This window comes from Saccostrea cucullata, unplaced genomic scaffold (assembly GCF_032062105.1).
Source record: "Saccostrea cucullata isolate Sc308-1 unplaced genomic scaffold, CSIRO_AGI_Scuc_v1 ctg1314, whole genome shotgun sequence".
NCBI classification, from domain to species: Eukaryota; Metazoa; Mollusca; class Bivalvia; order Ostreida; family Ostreidae; genus Saccostrea; species Saccostrea cuccullata.
The window spans coordinates 120,856-141,792 of NW_026926557.1; the positions used below are offsets into that span (position 1 = coordinate 120,856).

General features: G+C 31.4%; 2 protein-coding genes across 2 annotated transcripts; one reads left to right on the forward strand and one right to left on the reverse strand.

The window, feature by feature from the left end:
* The first annotated feature begins 218 nt into the window (after positions 1-218).
* On the forward strand, positions 219-13,969 carry LOC134272049 (uncharacterized). Its single transcript, XM_062754284.1, has 13 exons — positions 219-396; positions 607-663; positions 744-826; positions 1,598-1,749; positions 2,071-2,193; positions 2,345-2,504; positions 2,579-2,825; positions 3,245-3,258; positions 3,347-3,453; positions 3,593-3,711; positions 10,193-10,266; positions 11,615-11,779; positions 13,618-13,969. Exons 1-13 carry the CDS (start codon positions 253-255, stop codon positions 13,784-13,786), a joined length of 1,614 nt encoding a protein of 537 aa, XP_062610268.1. The 5' UTR covers positions 219-252; the 3' UTR covers positions 13,787-13,969.
* A 2,719-nt stretch (positions 13,970-16,688) lies between these two features.
* LOC134272040 (uncharacterized) lies at positions 16,689-20,093 on the reverse strand. Its single transcript, XM_062754275.1, has 4 exons — positions 19,963-20,093; positions 18,267-18,345; positions 17,098-17,252; positions 16,689-16,919 (listed from the first exon to the last, which is right to left on the reverse strand). The coding sequence occupies exons 1-4, from the start codon at positions 20,012-20,014 to the stop codon at positions 16,711-16,713; spliced, it is 495 nt and encodes a 164-aa protein (XP_062610259.1). The 5' UTR covers positions 20,015-20,093; the 3' UTR covers positions 16,689-16,710.
* Between the last annotated feature and the right edge of the window lie 844 nt (positions 20,094-20,937).

A 20,937-nucleotide genomic window follows, 5' to 3' on the forward strand; every position in this document is an offset into this window, starting at 1 on the left:
CAATTGACAAATTTAATTTGCATTAATTTATTACTCCCATTTTGGATTTTTTAAAAACATGCTTATCATTAAGTGAAATTAAAAACCATTATTCTAAAATTCACATAATATTGTTTACTATTGTTTTTGTACTTTATAGAAATACACATGTATGTTATAAATGACTGTTACATTAACGAAGGAACAAGTCAGCTATACACAAACTTTGTTGATTTGAAAGGGATTTCAACAGTAAAAATAAATAATAACGATATGGAAGGATCTGCTATTGGAGAACAAAGTATTGTGAGAAAAACATCATCCATCTGGCAGAGAGCACAAAATAAAATCAGAATAACACCAAAAGATACAACACCTGTAAATTGGAAAATCATTGGCCTTGTTTTCATCTCAATGGTAAATTGACAATTTTGTGTCCAAAGAAAATTACCTTATTGTCGTTGGAAAATTCAATCTTACATGGCAGAATTAAATGGAGGCTTTTAGGCTGAATGAACTCGTGACAATGCAGTGAAATATTTGTTAATATTATAAAACATCAATAGATATATGTACATATATTGTATATACAATAATAAGTACCCCTTTTTGGCTTTGTTTTTTCAGTGCACTGGAACACTCAGTCTTACATTTCTGTTTCCTTTCCTGCCAGAAATGATTTTGGTAAGTTACATGCTGTTCTTCAGTGCGATGTTTTACCACTTAATCAAGGTATTTCAACATACTTGAAAATCTTTCTGTAGTTCTTTGGTTACCAAGAGACAGAAAAGGGTTACTACGCAGGAATGGTGGCCTCTATGGTGTTTGCTGGGAGAGCAGTAGGAAGGTATGGACATTCCAATCCACGAGATGGTACTTAATTTTTAGCTTCAAAGAATTAAAGATAAGAAATATTAAGTACATGTTAATTTATAATGTACAGATTTTATATAAATTTCCTTTTTTAAGGACATTGGCAACGTTTCTGGCTTTAGTATAGAATTTTTCGAGAATTTTTGAACATGTTTAATGGTACCAAACATCTTAATTCTGGTTCATTTAACCCACCAAGCCAGCCTTCCTTATTAGATTTTGTCGAATCAATGCTTTCACAATTCTCAATCACAGTCGATGCATTTCCTGTGTTAAATGAAGATAAAAAGGACCTACATAATTTTTAACCATACAATCTCTCCAAAACCCATTTATTTTATAGATGTTTTGAATAAAATACATTGTTGTATCCTTATATCCAATGACATGTATATATTTTGGCTGAAAATGCAAAATATAGAAACAAGACACAAAAATTCCAGCACTGTTCTTCAATTTTGAGTTACTTCCCTTAATATCTAATTATTATTCTAAATGCTCAATAGTTTCATGTAATTTAAGTTATTGGAAACAAATTGTCAAAATTATATTTGCATGGTATATCTTAAATGAAAAAACCCATGTATTAAACCTTTTTTCTCCGGAAACTCTGCCTTGCCAATGACCTTAAACGAAAGTTGGCTTTTAATAATCTAGATTTTGTGCATACGTGCAATAAGTCTATGATGCATTTTCTTGACTTCTTTTGTAAAATTGAACCATTTTTCATTTATTTTCCATTAAGCTTTTTCTGGGGTTGGCTGTCTGATAAAATGGGGCGGAGACCAGTCATGCTAATGACCATATTTGGAAATGGCTTTTTCTGTTTGCTGTTTGGATTTACTTCTAACTTGCACATGGCTCTTATCATAAGGTTTCTAGCTGGTTTAGCTAATGGTAATTTATATTTTTACCAGATTATTGTTTATGAACAATTCGTATAATGTAAAACTAATAAAAAGAAATAGTTTTTTTTTTTTTTTTTTTTTTTTTTTTTTTTTTTTTTTTTTTTTTTTTGCAATATTTTGTTTTTAGAAACAAGCTTTGATATACCTTTAGAGGTTGTTCTCTATTACTGGGAATAAGTTTTCATGAAATCTTTTAATAATATTATCTAATTTTAAGTAGTTATGATATTTTCCCTATGGTAATACTTTGAAGCATGAAACATGAAGTCTTTTAATAATATAATCGTTTTGTAAAACATTCTTTTATTAGGAACCGCAAGCATTTCCAAGGCAGTTCTATACGAGGTTTCAGATGATTCTAATCAAGCTACCGGACTGACCTTTATAGCGATGTCCTGGGGTGCAGGGATCATACTTGGACCAGCTGTTGGGGGTACGAGGCCATAAACATATAAAAATGTACATGATTTTTCATATATTACAGTTTACCCTAAAAAAATCTTGTTAACCTTGTATTTCACAATCTGCTTTCCTGAACATTATTCAGTCTTGATATAATTGTATCTCCCTGTCCTTGATTGCAGGAATTTTATCCAATCCAGCTACTAGATATCCCTCTTTGTTTCAAAAGGACGGTGTGTTTGACCACTTTCCATACCTTCTCCCGAGTCTTATTGTGACATGTGTCTGTCTGGTGGTCATTGTTGTCGATTTCTTGATTTTACCTGAAACTAGGAGCAGAAAGTGAGAAATGTAATGATTTATCAAGAAAGTTGTCAAAGAGCAACAAAAATACAAACAATAAAAATTCTTTTCAGACAACTAGAATTAGACGTAGAGGGACATTCAGAAGAGTTACAGGAGTTGGTGCACAAAATACAACAAAAGCAAACAAAGGAGGCAGAGAGAATGATCTCATCATCAATGGAAGAACTCCACTATTACACGGAAAGAGCAGTATATGACGTCAAACTAAACCAGTCGTGTCAAGATCTGCGCAAGTCACGTGACTTCAATAGGAACAAGGCGTTGAAAACGCCGACAGAAAACACTACTGAGGGGACAGTAAGAGTTGAACAGAAAATATCCAAGTGCATCTTCAATGAAATCAAGGGAACAAGTCTTATTGAAATATTAAGGTTGCAATATTTTCTCATTGTCTCAACAACTGTATTATTATATTATGTAAATTTTCTATGATGAGATTTGACAGATTATATAACTCTTTTTTGTCTCTACGCTTATATTACAAATAATTTACAGTTAAAATTGATAGTTAAAATAAATTCATATGAAATGAAAGTTTATGCAATTATTTTAACATTTTATCCACAGTCTTAATGTTCTTTCATTGCCAAAAGTCTCTGTTAAATGGGAGTCTAACGGATTGACCTCACGTTAGATACCCGGTATATAAAAAAGACTGTATAGTGATTCATCTCCTACAGTCTGAGATTATCTTATACTTATTGAATATGTTACAGTCTATCCATATTTTGTAAGTCAAATGCCACTGTTACATTCACCGTGTTCTATATTGACAGATATTTTTTTCTATTTCATTTATAAATTCATTTGTGTTTCAGTACGCCAGATTGTAGAAAGGCTATTTTTCTGTACACTGTCTTTTCTTTCTCGTCCATTGGTTATGAGGAAATATTTACAATATGGACATCAACCAAAACAATCTATGGTAACAGATATCCTTCATTTATTTCAACATAGGTGGATTTAAGAGTTCTAAAATAGTATATCAAATTGACTTCTTAATTGTTCCATTATCAATAAAACTTTTTTGTTATTATGGCATAATGTATCATATATTTTTTCAGATGGCCTTGGGTTTGAGACAGATGAAATCGGTATGGTTCTTGGTTTATCTTCATTCCCAATGTTGATTCTTAACCTTTTCATTTATCCATTCCTTGATAGGATATTTGGAACGAAAAAGGTAATCTTTGATATCAAAAAAAGCAGGGAAAACTCCTAGTGTAACAAAAGAAACTGATACGATATATGATACTATGAAAGAAAATGGACATGAAACAAAGTCATGATGATCAAAGAAAATAACACTATTTTAAACTCAGCAAATGTTTTGCATTATAAAGCTTTTCAATATAATTGTTTAGGAAAGAGACATCGATCAGAGTATAGATAAATCATTTCCTACTTACAAATTGAATCTTCCTTTTTATCATTTATATTTTCAAATTTTCAATGACGGAAGAATAATTTCAAACCCTATATACTGTGTACACCTTACCAAAATTTACTATAGTTAACTTAAACGAACTATAGTTTACTATATAGATCACTATAGTAAAAACTTTTTTATATGAAACTTTACTCAGGACCTTTTGTTTTTGAGATTTCAAAGCTTAAAATCTCTTAGATTCGATATTAGTGATGAACACTTTTAAACTGATATTGAGTGTTTACATATACAACTAATAGTTCCATTTAATATATAAAAATATCCATGTATGAATTTGAGAACATAAACTACAACAATCTGAAATCCTTAGTTAAAATTATTAAATTTACCACGGTAAAAGCTTTTATACCATGCTCAATGATACCCGTAAGACATTAAGTTTTCAATCGTCAACTTTCCTTACGTATGCGCAATATACATGTACCAGCATCACCTACTTACAGAGTTTATATCTCTCAGATGATTCGATGCGCAGGAACATGCACTACATATGTACAATTTCTAAAACAAGGTAAATTATTGACGAACAAGGTGATGAAACAAGAATATCAAGTTCAAGTACAAGTTCATTTATTCACTCACATCAACATCAGTGGTACATGAAGTACTGTTTATAAATTAGTCGTCATAATTGTGAGAAAAATGATAAATATAACTATGAATCAATAGCAGGCATATACATATGTACAAAGTATAGCAATAAACATACAATGAAAATAAGAAAAGAATAGTATGGTGACATTTTAATTATGGATGACAGGTGGTGTTTATTTTAATTATAAATATACAAAAGTTCCAAAAAGATTTTGAATTTGTGGTTGACATAATTTCAGATTTGGCGATTTACAAAATCTGGCATGTTGAAGATTCTGATTCGATCAGCAGTCTCGTTTAAACTTAAAGTCATCAGTTCGTATGTTCTATGGTCGATACAATGACCTTGTCAGCCAATACAATTCATCATTAAGTCAAATGCTGACTGACATTTGTCATACTAAGGTTCATTATTTTCTTGAATTCACGGTATCTTACAGTGGGCTTTTGAAAAATTCTTTGTTAATTATGCCAAATAACATTTTTAAAATTAAGATTTTTTTTACTGACATGTCAATTAAAATTATTTTTAGTTTCTCTAGCTCTATAATACTCAGTTTTTAAGTGTTTTATTTGTAAAGAATGGAACCCGAAGATTATGTTCAAAATTACTTAATCTTAAAAGAATTTTATACACATTTCATTTATCTTTTTTTTTGCATTACAATTTTAAAAATAGATTGAAATTAGGGTCAATTTTTCTTGAGCAGCATGTTCAATGATGTGTAACACTGATACACTATACGTGTACCTTAATATGTGTGATGCACGATTTATTTTCTGCCCCAAGGCGATTGAAACCGCAGCAGGTGTTGATACCATTTAATTTATACATTTATATATAATATCTGCCAGGGCTGGGTTTCACAAAATAATCGTAAGATTTGTCCTAAAATAGATCTTACGACCATCTTAAGATCTGACTAATATGCCAATCATAAAATCTGTCACTGCTGTTTCACAAAACTATCTTAAGTATAAGAAATCTTAAGATAAATCTTTAGACGAACTTCATTCTTCAATTTCACAGAGATTTTTGTTAAAAATAAGTTTGCACGAAGTTTAGTTGTCTTTCCTTAATTTTGCAGATATACCCTCGGGAAAAAACATTTTATTGCATCAACTTTAATGTAATTATAGTGTGTGTTTCTGTGTGTTGGGGGTTGGGTCATAAATATAAATCTGAATTAATTTCAACACTTAAAAAACAATTGAATAACATTTGTTTAGATCTCTTCTTGCTCAGAAAATAGTAGTTGCTGACGAAATTTATGAGATTTTTTTTTATTAAAGCTACTTGAGTATCTGAACCTTTGCAATTAATGAATGATTATAGCAAATTAGCAATGAATCCTTTTGAATCACCAAATCATGTTCAAAGTTCATAAAATTCGATGAAGGTGTCTTTAGAACGCTTAAGCTACTACAACAAAATAACAATGCTAACGGATGAAGAAAAGAAACGAAAGAACAATTTCCAATCAAAATTTTATAATTTCAGTATTATTAAGAAAGAATGTTGAAAGCATGTACATAGAGCATGAAATGTTACCGCATGATATTCATACAGATTTCGGTAGATTAATGAAGTATACCCAAGAATAATTTTTTTTTATTTTCATCTAATTTTGCACGACTAAATGAAATGTTTACTTTCTAATTTCTAAAAAATAATCACCATAATGTAACAAAATAAAGTAAAACGTCTTAAGGTCAGACGACACATTCCTCAAAAATATATAATTTTTCTTTCATGGAATTTGTATATAATGGTAAAGCATATATAAACATATTTCTGTTTACAAAAAATATAAATGTAACCTATCAATAAATAAACTACATGTACATATTTTTTTTATATAACCCATTATGGGCCATTTTAAAAATTGCTCATAACACAATTTTTGGTCATAGTATATTTTAAAATAAATTGAAAACAAATGGAAATCATTTTGAATAGTTATATGTAAATGATATAAAGTTTTTATATACATGTACAAGAGATACAAAACATATATTTGGGGAAATTTCAGTCTGGGACCTTAAAAATGCAGTGTAGCTAAAAAATAGTTTTATTTTTAATTAATGGAAAAACATAAAGTAGGTACATGCATATATTTTCATATTTTATTTTTTGGCAAATTGATATTTGTAACCTGTCAATAAATAACCTGGGTGTCATCATTCCTTCTGGCCTAATAATGCCATTTTAAAAATTATCTTTGAATATCCATTGATTTTAGTTATTGTATATACTTTCACCGGCTGCACTTTAGAATTCAAATGAAACAATTGTTGAAAAAAGTTATACATAAATGATATATGGATTTTCATAAGATATGACAGTTTTGTAAAACAGCTATGGTGCAATTTAATACATGTATACAAAGAAAAGAAAAAAATAGCATTTGAAATAATTAACTTCGTGGAGAAACATAAAATTGGTCACATGTGTAATTTTTACTGTGCACTTTATTTTTTGGCAAATTATTTTTTGCGCCGGGGGTTAGGTGGCGTTACGTATGGGAAGTGATAAAAGTCAAATACACGTGCATGTTGATGATGACATTTTTGTGATCCCAATTTGTAGTGCCAATCGATGCATTAGAGTTACAAACATCGTTTTCCGATATTTGCAGTTAGTATAAATTTCTTGCAATCATGGTATGGCAGACAGAAGTTACGTAGGGTCTAGTAATTGACTTCCATAAGTGAATAAAAAGGCAACAACATGTTGCTGTGCAGTTTGTTTTTAAATTTTCAACCAAAAAGGTTTTTTCGGTTGTCAGAGAGTAACTTAAAAGGTTTCCAACCAACCATGACGGTGACATTGGCGCGTAACAACGTCACATCAAGATAGGGCTTTTGATCATGCTACCTCGGTTATTGTCAAGTCATTATCACTGACACTGATATTTTTACAACAGACAGTCAGACTCATATTTTCACCCTAATACTGACAGAAACTCTAGATGTCCTAATTTTGTACGCATGCTTGGCAAATTTATGTCAATTTTACTCTCACACGCGCACGTGTGCGCTGTATGCGTACTGTTTTTAGCATGTACACGCTGAGAAAATGTAGCCAGTGTTTGTTGGGACTTCCTTACAAACATTCACGTGTACCAAATCAGCTAGATTCTGTAAATTCTATCCTAAATCGAAAATTCGTGGGATTTATTGGGCGGAGGGATTTGTTGGGATTGATATAACACAGCTACTCTCAACCATTAAGACTATCGTCGGAAGGCTTGAATGATAATTCTATAAGAAAGATAAATGCTAGCTGATGAACTCAATTCACAAGAAAATCAAGGCTGTTACTGATGTGCAAGGGAGATGATGAGAAATTTTATTTTAATTTTGGGGGTATCGACATATCAATTTCAATAACTCAGCAATTATCAATCAAAGTCACCCAAGATTTCGGTTATTTGTTGTTTAAAGTTATATTAAATTGTTTGATAATAATACCGGAAAACATATTGGAAATAAAAGTTTTAATTTTATTCAAAAGTTTATTATGAGTTTCTTTTTCCTTTCAGTATATAATTTTCGGTTTTAAGACAGATTTTAGTCATAAGATAGCTTTGTGAAACTGGCTCCTGGTAAACCCAAGCAAACAAAAAAGAAATAAATCCCAATTCCCGGTATTTTCAACTGTTTATGTATATTTATATATTTTTTAATGTACTCTTTTAATAACTTGTTTCTAAATTAAAAACTAATTCAGTTGTAAATTCCCAATTAGTGTTCACATATATCACGGAAGAATGGTGGCATAATTTTATTTCATGGTCATAAAATAAATTGTTAGGTTTTATTTGACAGGTAGAGGAAACTATTTTATGTGAAGTAGGAATAAATTTACATGTTAAGTGAGGAACCAACTTGACTGACAAATCAACCAATCAGCTCAATGAGCTGAATTTTGGTTAACTACAATAATGCGTACGTGTGTTTCTAAAAGGCCTATTTTTTAAACGCTCTCGGAAAAACGTCATGCACTTTTCCAAGCATTTTACACACTTAATACAATATGAACATCATAATTTACTTATTCTATGCTCAAATTTATATACAAATGATTTACAATGATAAAAATGATGGTTTTCTCCTCTCCATTGTACAAGTCCGTTTGTTGACAGCTTTCTCCGTGCTGTGCTGTCGGTGAATATTCAATTTCAAGTGACTATTCCTTGGTCCAAAAACAATCAACTCTGAGGTGTGCTCACTTGTTAATGTTTCTAACGTATACAACTTCGAAATACAGTGGACCTTCAGATATCCGGACGCCAGATATCCGCTTCGGTATCCGGACGACTTTTCATCTGAACTTTAATTCTTTAAACGTTATTATATCTTGTTTAACTGGTAATTCAGGTATCCGGACGCTTCACATATCCGGACAAATTGACTAGGAACCAAAGCGTCCGGATTAACGAGGCTCCACTGTATATGTTACTCACGTTCTAGATGATCAATGTGCATGAGGGTTTATATAACAGGTAAATAATTAAAAAAAAAGACACCCACGGGCCTTATAGGTCACCTGAGTATCATGCAACAACATTCCAACAATTGCATTTGGTTCGTGTTTTAAATCAAAGGTCATGAAATTCACAATTTTGAAAGAGGCACATTGCTTATCATAAATATACGCTTAGAATGCCTACTATAGTTACTTAATACCCAGAGGTAGATCACAGTAAAAAGAGAAAATGTTTTTCCACTTAATAACCAGTTGTGCACCCCACCCAACAGGAACCACTGACCCTAGGGCCACATATTGTTAGGGCGGGGCCACAATAGGAAAGTTTTACATAGAAATATATAGGAAAAATCTTTAAAAATCATCATCTCAAGAAGCATTGGGCCGTAAAGCTGAAAATAATATGGAAGCATCCTGGGGTAAGGAAAAATTTAAATTGTAAAAATCATAATCCCCGGGGGTAGGGCGGGGCCACAATAGGAAATCAAACAGTGGGCGAGGATAGCTGAAACATATGTGAAATCACCCTGGGCTAATGTAGATTTTAAATTGTTAAAATCATGACACCAGTGGTAGGGCAGGGCCAAAAAAGGGAATCCGATTTTATATAGAAATATATAGGAAAAATCTTCTTTTCAAGAACTAGTAGGCCAGAAAAGCTGAAACTAAGGTGGAAGCATCCTGGGATAGTGTAGTTCTTAATTATTAAAATCAAAACGGGGGGGGGGGGGGGGTTAAGGGGCCAAAATAGATATAATAAGAGGGGAAATCTGGTAAAGAAATGCATCACAAAAGTTACTCAGGTGAGCGATGTGGCCCATGGGCCTCTTGTTATGTGTTTTGATGCGGATTTGTTTTTTTTATTGCCAAAATAATTTTTTTTCAATTTTTGCATTGTAAATTTATAGCCCATTTGGAATATTATATCCCAAACGGATTATTATATCCCATTTGGGCGATTGATCCCAACCTGTTCAAGCTCAAAAGTCCATTAGGCAATACAAATAGGAGCAGAGCAAAAACAGACCTCAAAAACATCAGAGTTGGGATCAGGTGCCACGATTTAGGCTCTGTTCACAGAAATTATTTGCATTCTTTTGATTGTTATTCTTTATATCTCCATTCCAGACATTTCTAATCTGTGGATGTATAAATGGAATTTTAATAACTGTTACACCCATGTTACATCTTATTGAATCAAGGTTTGTAAACATGTATATCGGTACATGTACCAGCATTTATCACTTTGAGACAAATCTGTTTTATATTTGAATATTTCACTAGTAACCTAACAATTAAGCTTTATGATGAAATGGAGGCCTTCAAACTTTTTAACGTCAACTTCACTTACTTACAGTATATAGAAATATACCTTATCACCTGAATAAGGATACACTCCCCTTCCCCCCAGTTGATTCAGTTAGCCCAGTTTATACACAAAAGCATGTTCTTACGTACTTTCGTTTAAATGTTTATTTATTATAACTTTATTTTTTTCACTCATATGTAGACGCCGCTACCTGCTGCAAAATTTTGACACTTCTGCATATGTAAATTTTTGGAGGTCTAGAAAGCAAATTTTTGCAAAAAATTGAAACTTAAGGTTTATGAGAGAGTGGAAACAGAATCAGTAATCCACTACATTAAATTTCTTATGACAGTGTCCACGCAAACTCACAGCGCACAGAAACTATATGTGATTGTGCGCTTTATAAATTAATAAAATAATTATAACAAAAATAATGAAAAGTAAAGTAGTTATGATGATAAACAGAAAGTTAATGTTTTTGACACAACAATATTGGCAAGATATTTCACCCTTTAATTTGTTTCATTTTCTAATCTTGAAAAAAAAACACCTTTCAGAAAGAAGAAATAAGTCAAGGAAATCATAGGATCTGCCATATTCCCATTTACGAAGGGTCATATAATAAAAAAAAATGTTCTAAAAACAATCAGAAATTGAAGAAAAATGTTATGGATATGTGTTTAAATTAAGAAAGAATATTTAAGTGAAATCATCAACTTGAAGGTTAAATCATAGAAAAGCATTTTTTCTTTCTTTCCGATCACCGATAACATTATTCATTTAATAGTCTATATAAAACCACTTTTAATTCGACTACTAGTATTGCAGAGCGTAATTTTATGTTTAAAGTTAATTTAAAATACGAATTGGTCATTTTCATACCTATAAGTTGCTGGTGTGTACCTCTCAAACGAAGAACAATCAAAATAAATATTGGGTAAACTGTTTTTACAAATATAAAGTTGATTTTGTGAATCGTTAAGGACATTACTCTTGTGAAGGTTCTTCATCTCTTTTAATTCAAAACTTAAATTTGTGAAGAGTCTTCATCTCCTTTAATTCAAAACTTAAATTTTGAAGTTTTATAGAAAGTAGCAAAACAGACACAAAAAGACCTTCAGTATCCATAATTGAAATATAAAATAGCAAAAATCGGTTGCAAAAAAAAAAAGTCATTGTGATATACATGTACTAGTGATACATTAAATTGATAATTTACCATAGTTCTTCTGGTTTACCAGTTCCCCTTCCATTCTATGGGCGGTTCTCCTTGTCCTGATTGTTCCACAGAAGATAATGACCAGTTGTTTGTTCACAGCATCGTCTCTCTTCATCAATAACTCATCACCGCCTCGCATGGCGGGCTCCGTCAATGGTATCGCCACCACTTCAACAGCTATTGCGAGGTAAATGTTTGGATTTTTTCTCTAACATAACATTCAGGTGAAAAAATATATATTTAATCCGGGCATCACTGGTTTCGAGGAATTTGGCTGAATCAGATAACATTTCATATAAGTAAATGATTTTTATGTCAACTCAGGTGACCTATTGCTATCTGTTATCGTCTGTCGTCGTACGTCGTTCGTCGGTCGTAAAGTTTTGAACTTTTTTTGTTTCTTCTTTGGATACACTGAGCCAATATCAACCAAATTTGGTAAACAGCATCTACGGGTGACAGGGAACAAAAATTGTGAATTTCATGGTCCATGTCTATCTTGGACCTGGGACCATAATCGCTAAAATTAATGCAATCTTTAAAGATCTTCCGGCGTACTTTTGAACATCAAGCAGTCAAAGTGTTGGCATGATTGTAATCAGCATGGAGTCCTCTAACTAAATTGTAAAGTTCAAGTCCCCTAGGTCAGGAGTTCTGGTGTTAGAGTGGGGCTATATAGATCATATAGTAAAAATGCATTATTTTTTTGAAAATCTTGTCCTCTGCTCCTGGCTATTAAACTATCGAACCAAATACATAGTTATGATGACAAAGAGTGCCTCTTCGAAAGTTGTAAATTTCATGACCCCAGGGTCAGGGGTGCTGGTGTTAGGGTGGGGCTCTATTGACTACCGGTATTCTTCCAGAATTTTGAATTTAATGGCCCTAGGCTCAGGGGTTCTGGTGTTACGGAGGGGGCTCCATTGATTATATAGTGAAAATACCTTGATTCTCTAAAGATCTTCTCTGCTCCTGGGTAACAGACCAATAAAATGTGTGCATTCTTATGATGAGGAAGGATACATCTTCAAAAATTGTAAGATTTTGGTAGAAGGTCAGGGGTTCTGGTGTTATGGTTAAAATGCATGAATTCTTTGAAACAAGAATATCAGCAGTCTCGTTTAAAGTCATCGTTTCGTAAGTTCTATGGTCGATACCAGGACCTTCTCGGCAAATACAATTTATCTTTAAATCAGCTGCTGGCTGACATTTTAATACTAATTGTTGGTCCATTATTTATACATTGAATTGAGACGGATTTTCCCATTATTTCCCGATCATGAGTTCATGATCGGTCGTCAGGGGATGCTCATTTCTCCATGGCACTGATCCCACCTCTGATGTTTCGAAGGCCCGTGTTTGCTCTGCCCCTATTTTGTATTGTTTTATGGACTTTGATATTAAATACTGTTCGTTATCTTCATATCCTTTCTTTGCACCTGTGTATTATGTCGGTGATCTAACTGTATATATTTAAGACAAAGAAAAGTGCATCTAGCAAAATGATTAATTTCATGCCCCCTGGGTCAGGGGTATTGAGGAGGTTACATAGTCTCAAAATAAATCAATGTTCTGAAATCTGCTCTGTTGTATTGATCAACCATTTATAATGAAATAAAATTTATGATAAAATTTCCAAACTTTAAAATATGTGACCCCAGGGTGAGTGGTTCCTGTGGAATGGGGTGCACAACTGGTTATAAAGTTGAAATGCATTTCCTTTTTGTAAATCTCCCCTGTCTCTGGGTAAAAAGTAACTAGAGTAAGCATGTTAATGTATAATTATGATAATCAATGGTGCCTCTATCAAAATTATGAATTTCATGGTCTCTGGTTTAAAACACAAACCAAATTCATTTATTAAGAAGTTGTTACATGATACTTAGATAACCTATAAGGCTCGTTGGCCTCTTGTTTTTGAAATTGGACTTAACATTGCATAATGCAAGATTTCGGGTTACACAAGATCAGGGTTAGACAAGTTTTACTGTATTTTTCATTTTCAAGATTTTATATCTTTTTCAGGACCTTGGCTCCGATAATAGGAGGCAGTATATACGCATGGTCTATAGCGAACAATCTAGAAGCCCCGTTTGATGTAAACCTTTCTTTCTTTAACTTTGGATTCATTTTATGGTTGATCAGTATATATAGTTTATTTATGCCAGAGTCTCTTAGCAGAAAAAAGACATAATCAAGCAAAATACAGACTTTTTTTATGGGAAATGGAATTCCACGAGTTAAACAAGTTTCTGAAAATGATGACTCTTTGTTACTGTGTATATGCAATCTTATGTGTGTTTATTTTTTGTTAACATCTGGTGTTAGATAAAACCTCACGTCTTCTTCTGTTTAAAAAAAAATAAATGTAGATCTGACTCGGAATTCCTCTGGCCTGTGTTTACATTGATCCATGGTAACAATAAAAATGTTAAGGCTCTACAAAGGGAAATACATTTAAAATTTGTTCATTTTATAAGTACATTTTTTTTAAAAAAATCCGATTTTTTAAAGAAAAAAATCTTTGAACTGCAGTTGACGATGTCTAAAACATTCCTTAACGTGAAAACCATGTGTAGTCAAAATACCGGGAAATCTCTCTTAACTTTATTTGTTTATTTCTCATTATGACGTTGCATACGATAAGGTCGATTTCTATCCGACGAGGCTCTGATATAGGGTTAAATGCGGCAGCCGTCACTTCCGATTGTCACAGAAAGTGATCAGAAGAATAAAAAAAATTATTAATTTTTCTGTTTAAAATTAAAACTTGCTTCACATCAGTGATTCTCTTTTGATCTTTTGAAAAATGTTACATTACAACGGAAATAAAAACGTCAACTCCCGGTCTCAAGAGATAAACATCTTTATTTCGATGTTTAACTTTCCCGTAAATAATCACTTATAAATATAGTATTTAAAAAGTTTTAGATATCTTATTGTTAATCAAACTGCACATATCTAGAAGAATGTCACATATCTTTGTAAAATTCACTTCCGGTCGCGTGTTTCATGTCCTCAAAATGAGAAGTTATCTGAGCGAGATCTTGGAAACAACAAGAGACACAAAACGTACCTAAGTGATAGACCTTGAAGAGGTAGCGAAACACACAGGAGTAAGCGCGTCAGCCGTCACTTCCGGTCGTCACAAAAAGTGATCAATGAAATAAGTAACACTAACTTTTCTTTTTAAAATTACATCTGACATTACTTTATTGCATTTCTTTCGTGTTTTGAAATATGCTAGATTCCACTAGAAAAAAGAAAGCGTCGTTCTGCGGTTTAAGAGAAAACTAAGTTTTTTCAATGTTAAATTTTCTCATTACCTATCGCTTTTAGATAAACTTTAAAATAGTTTTATATATGTTGTAGATACTACAAATGTCTAGAGAAATTAATGTTAGAGAATCGTTTTTTTTCCTGTCCTCAAATTTGAATTTGTTCATGCAATGGCTCAGTAACAGTAAATGAATAAAACATAAACCTTTCAGGACAGAAGATAGTAAGTCATCAATTTATTTACATCATGTAAAATTGATGTGGAAAGTGATTTTTAAAAGTATTTTTGCTTCTACGTAAGTTATTAGCTAACACCAAAGTAAGAAAAGACAAACAAGAGGAAGAAGTAAAACGAAAGACTTTCTCATTACTCGTAATGAGTTTCTAGTGTGGTTGTATGGAAGTTAGTATATTCTTTAATGTACTTATAAAGATATTAAAACCAATTTTGAAAAAGTAAATTAGGAAGTTATAAACAAATGTACATTTTATTACAAGTCATTTGTTAAAATGTTTTTTTCTACTTTGTGCAATGATTAAATTTAATGCATCTAGGCGTTAAATATTATTTGCACAAGTATGAAGTTTGTGATTTTTGGTGATGGTAAGGGAGGTTCCAGAAGAAACAATTTATTCTGATGGACACTAATTGTGTCTTTTATTAGTCAACCTGTTTTAAATACACTAGAACTTTGAAACGGACTTTATTCAAATACTTCTACATGAAAAAATCCATTTGGGGACGTAGTATCTAAGATACATTGATGACACTTTGTCAGATAAGAATAAACTATTTCATTCATATATCGATCTTTAAAAATAGTTTTTCTTATAATTATTTAATTTTTTCTTGGTACCATTTTTGACGTTGCAAGTTAATACTTGTGCAATCTCCTGTAATTTCTAAGAATTTTCTTCGAATATCCTTTGGAAAATTTAAGTCTTTTGGATAAAAAAAAATTATGGAGTCAAACCTTTACATTTTGGCAATCAATAAGACATTGGGAAAATTTAAGTCTTTTGGATAAAAAAAAATTATGGAGTCAAACCTTTACATTTTGGCAATCAATAAGACATTGGGCCTGTTTTATGAAAGGACGTACAAAGACCAAAAAGTGTAGTCGATTTAAAAGTTTTGCAACATCAATGATTCTGTTAAAAAGTGATTGAATGAAATATCTTTAATATTCTTTGAAAAGAATATTAAAACTTTTTTGGAAAAAGTAGTTAGCTAAAAAGTCATTTGCAAATTTACATTTTGGTCTTAGTCGTAAGTTTTTTTGTAAAACAGGGTTTCACTATGAGCAATGACGTGCTGTGATAAAACTGTTATCTGTATTTCGGAAATTCAGTGCTAATCGAAACTTATTTTGCACATTTACGTGATTTACTTGACTGAACTAAAAAATTCTTTTATTATATTTTTAATTATTTTTTATTTGAATCGAAAAGAAAGCATGATTTAGATCAATCTGAATTTTTTCCATCTCTTAACATTGAGAATATCTAATTTAAATATGAAGTTACAGATTATTAAAATAATGCACCACTCAAAACATAAAGAAAATATTCATTTAAGTGTAGTCAATCAAATCGTTTTTAAGCAGAACTACGTGTAGCATGGAAACAGATAATTTGTACATAAATCATTGTTACTTTAAATATTTCAAAATATCTTTTATCCTTGCCATTTGATTTTTTTCTCCCATAAAAAGAGAAAAACATATATAGATTACTACATGTTCATAAAATATGTAAAAAAAATCCTTTGGCATTGAAATCACAATGAAATCAACTGAAAAGTGTTTCTTTATAAAAAAAAATCTATAAGCATTTAAATTAAGTAGTATTCTGTGGGGGTTGTCCTTGAATCACGTTTTCAGCGTAAGTTGGTGGTGGCATTGGTTGAGATACAGGAGGTGGTGGCTGGTGGTGTCCAGTGGAGCCACTGAGGTGTACCCCCCATCCTTGTTGATGTGTTCCCCATACGTGTTGCTGTACACCCCAGCCTTGCTGTTGAGGATAGCTTGGATACGAGTTGTATGTTGCTGAAGTATAGAAAATCGAAAAAAAGGTAATATACTAAGTAGATAGTATTGATTTTTTTTTTCTCAAATGATTTGTCGATGAAGTTACAAGTAAATGGTAAATTGCTGGTAGTTTGAATTCATTTAAAGTTTTTTTTTTCTTAATTATCTCGTAATGATTTGTTATTTTTTTATTAACCTGTTGTGGTAATGGCGGATACATTTGAGGGATGGATAACTCTCCCTGTTGTTTTCTTCTTGCAGGCAACAACACAGATGACAGCGACGATGACACAGAGGATAATGAGTCCGATGATTCCTCCGATGACAGCCCCGATGATTGTTCCTACAGGTCTGAAATATTTAATGTTTACAAATGAAATGCTACGTAGATAAGAACATATTTACTTTTATATGTATCATACAGACTTGCCACTCACAATAAGTATGTAGAATATTTAAAAAAATTCTTTCTGATAAACAACCTTTTCCGAAAAAAAAACCGTTAAGTGAGCTCTCATATATAAAGCACTAAAATGCATATGCATCTTATAAAATATCCCTTTTCAAGTATTGTTGCGTTAAAGAATAATAAAAGAGTTTAAACAGATTATTTCATTAATTGACCATTAAAAATTTTCTAGAGATTTTAAAGTAAATACTAGTACAGTAGTTCTGTCGATATCTGCAAATACTTTTATGTCTGTCATCTCTAACACTTTCATTTTGAGAAGCTCAAATTTTCTACAATATTTTTTATCCCAACACTGGTGATAGATATTTTTATCAGTAAAGTGTACATAAAAGAAATAGGTATTTATTAAGCAAAAAGAATGTCCCTTGCCAGCCTTTCTGAAAAACCAAACATTCCCAAAACACTGGAACTTATTTCAACAACCGTAGATTCCTAAGTATACGCGTGGAATTAATTATCGCGTAATTTCGCGAAAAGCACCATTCGCGAAATAGAAAATCTATATAACATCTCTTCATTAACTGTCCATTCGCGAATCATTATTCCCGCGATTGACGTTGAAGAGCCCATTCAAATAAGTACTCGCGAAAAAATAAGGAATATACAATATGTAAGCCTTTATTAGGACAAATTTTATTGGTATATACTGTGGTTTCATCAATTTTCGTTGATATCAATTTTCGTGGATTTTGTAAAACAGCGTTTTATACGTAATTTCGTGGACAAAAGCATCAATACAAATTGGTATATATATGCTGTTTCAACAACGAAATCCACGAAAATTGGTGACGAATATTTAGTATATGCTGTTTATTTATATTCAAATGGAACTTTAACACGTTTACATCATATCTGCTAGGTTTTGCATTTTATAATGTTTAAAAAAAACTTACACTTCATAATAACAGTGGTAGTAGGAGTTGTAGACATAGTTGTAGTAGTCATAGTAAAGGCATTCACTTTTCACCGACGCTGAAAAAATGGATTTACATTAAACAGATATGATAAAAAGGTACAATATTTTCAGATAAAAACCTTATGCTCTTGTAAGATCACATCAGTCACTTAGGGGACCAACATGTGTTGTTTTAAAATCGTTAGTATATTATTTAACATCAAGCACTACTAATTATGCATGATTTCCGGTATAACAAGCAAAGGGACCCTACCATATTGTTTTTCAATTTATGATAACCCTAACAAAAAAATAATATAATTAATTAAAGTTTACCATAGTTAACTATGGTACCAAAGTGAAAACTTTGGAAGTTTGATTTACCATTATAGAGAAAATATTAAAACTTTGATTTACCAACGTAAAAACTTTGGAACTTTGATTTACTGTAATGAAAACTTTGAAACTCTGATTTACTATTTTGAAAATTTTGGTGCTTTGATTTACTATAGTAAAACTTTGGAACTTAAATTCACTATGGTGTAAACTTTGGAACTCTGATTTACTATAATATGAACTTTTGAACTTTGACTCAGTAATATAAAACCATTGACATTACGTTTTTGCTTCCCATGCTTGTCAATGTGTTCTTAGTAAGGATACAATCATTTATTACAAACAGGTAAATACAGAATTTTTCGTTATGCCTGACGTCACAATAGCTTTTTCAGCCCAGGAGGGCTGATATGGATTTTTGGGGCTGATACCGATCAATATTAGAAAAACCTCAGAGAACATTACTTGTGGTAGTACACATATTTTGGGGATACCCATTTTCTTAATTCTAATTTTCTTATTGTAAGGATCATCTAATTGACAAAAAAATGTTTAAAACTACGGATTGGGCACATTTCAAATAGAAGTAGACACGAACACAAACCGTGTGAGACAATAATTTAAGTTATGTACATTTCGGAAGTTCGTGCAGATTTTTTTTCTGAAGTTAATATGTACAGAATTTAATTGCTAAGTATGTGATAAACATAATAAAACATACCCTTTTCCACATCACATCCTGCATCACCCCTCGACCATTATCGAGACCGAAGGCCTACTGGATGATATTGATATCTCTGGCTCATACAGGATGTGATATGGAAAAAAGGTATGTCTTATTCTTTATGTTAGATATATGTAAGTCACGATTTGTGAATCTAGATGTCTTTAAACATTTAACAATATAGTATTCTTTGCAAATACAAAAAATACAACATCTACAATGTAATCAAGCAGTCCTGGTCTTTGTATAGCTTCCATTAACGTACATTTGTCTATAAATTTTATCTATAGAGTTGTAATCTGCAATTCCATTCCTTGAAATGAACAAACGGCATTCAGATTTTCATATGTTTTGATAAGTAGTATTGCGGCGCTTTACTGATTTAATCAATGACTATGTTATTCATTAAATGGACATCTATATAGTGAAACAATTGGTTTTGAATCCGAGGTGCATTATATACTTTATGTAACTACTCCTATTAAGGTATTTTAAAATTGTCGATATCATAAATCCGAAAAGAATCTATAACAGATCAATATACTGTTCTGGCAAATTAAAAATATTGAATGGGGGAAAAAACTCAATACATTATACACCGTTTTGCTTAAAAACTTAAATAACTTTTTCTTACCTATTAAAACGGAAGGTAATAAGAAGCACATGAAAAATATTGAAACCGTCATTTTGTTTCCAAATCAAATCACCCTTTCTGTATCGTTTTCATTGAAAATTCTTATCTGTTTAAACTGTGCTATGAATATTTGTTTGCATGGACTTTTGATAGAATTGAAAACAGTTAATCGATATTTAAAAAAAACTAGGTCTGAATTTCAAGCAGACGGATATTTCCGGAATGATAGAGGAAATAAATTATGTAGAATATGCGATGAAGCAGAAAATATATTGCTGTGTTAAAATAAATAAAAATACATATAAACCAATGTATAATTCGTAACGCGTGAATTCTTATGGACACTAGTATTTGTATATATATTTTGGATTATTTTCTATAAATAAAACGCTTATTCTCTCGAAATAAGGTTTGTTTTTTACAAATGTATATCCCTTTAATTCAATCAAACTTTTATTTATTGTGTTTTACCCTTGTTTATTTGTCCTTTCAGGTCATTGTATATTTGTAATAATAAAATAAAATAAAACCCCTTTAGGAAGCTCTAAACACTGACTGCGCACTAAAGAGCCTTACTTCTCAAATGGTTTTATGCAGTAAGAGTGATCTGCCCTTTGACGTGAGATTAATAAAATTGTTTTTTGCTTTTAAATACACGATAGAATTGAATATTTTTAGCATGAAGACCAAGAATAAGTAATTGAATTCATTAATTTCCTTAATTTTCTAAATGTGAGTAAACAGCAGTGATTTCTGCTCACAAATAGTCCATTGTCTTTGAACATTTTTCGTGCGGAAATAAGAAAGGTACGCCATGTTATAAATGAGTGAAAAAGTGTCACTCTGAATATCTTTATATAATATATTCTTCTAAGAGTAAAAAGAAAGAAAAGTTTTAGTGTTTAGAGCTTGATTATTTATTAATTAACTTAGTGATTTTTTTTCTAATTCGGCATACTGTAGATCACTATATTT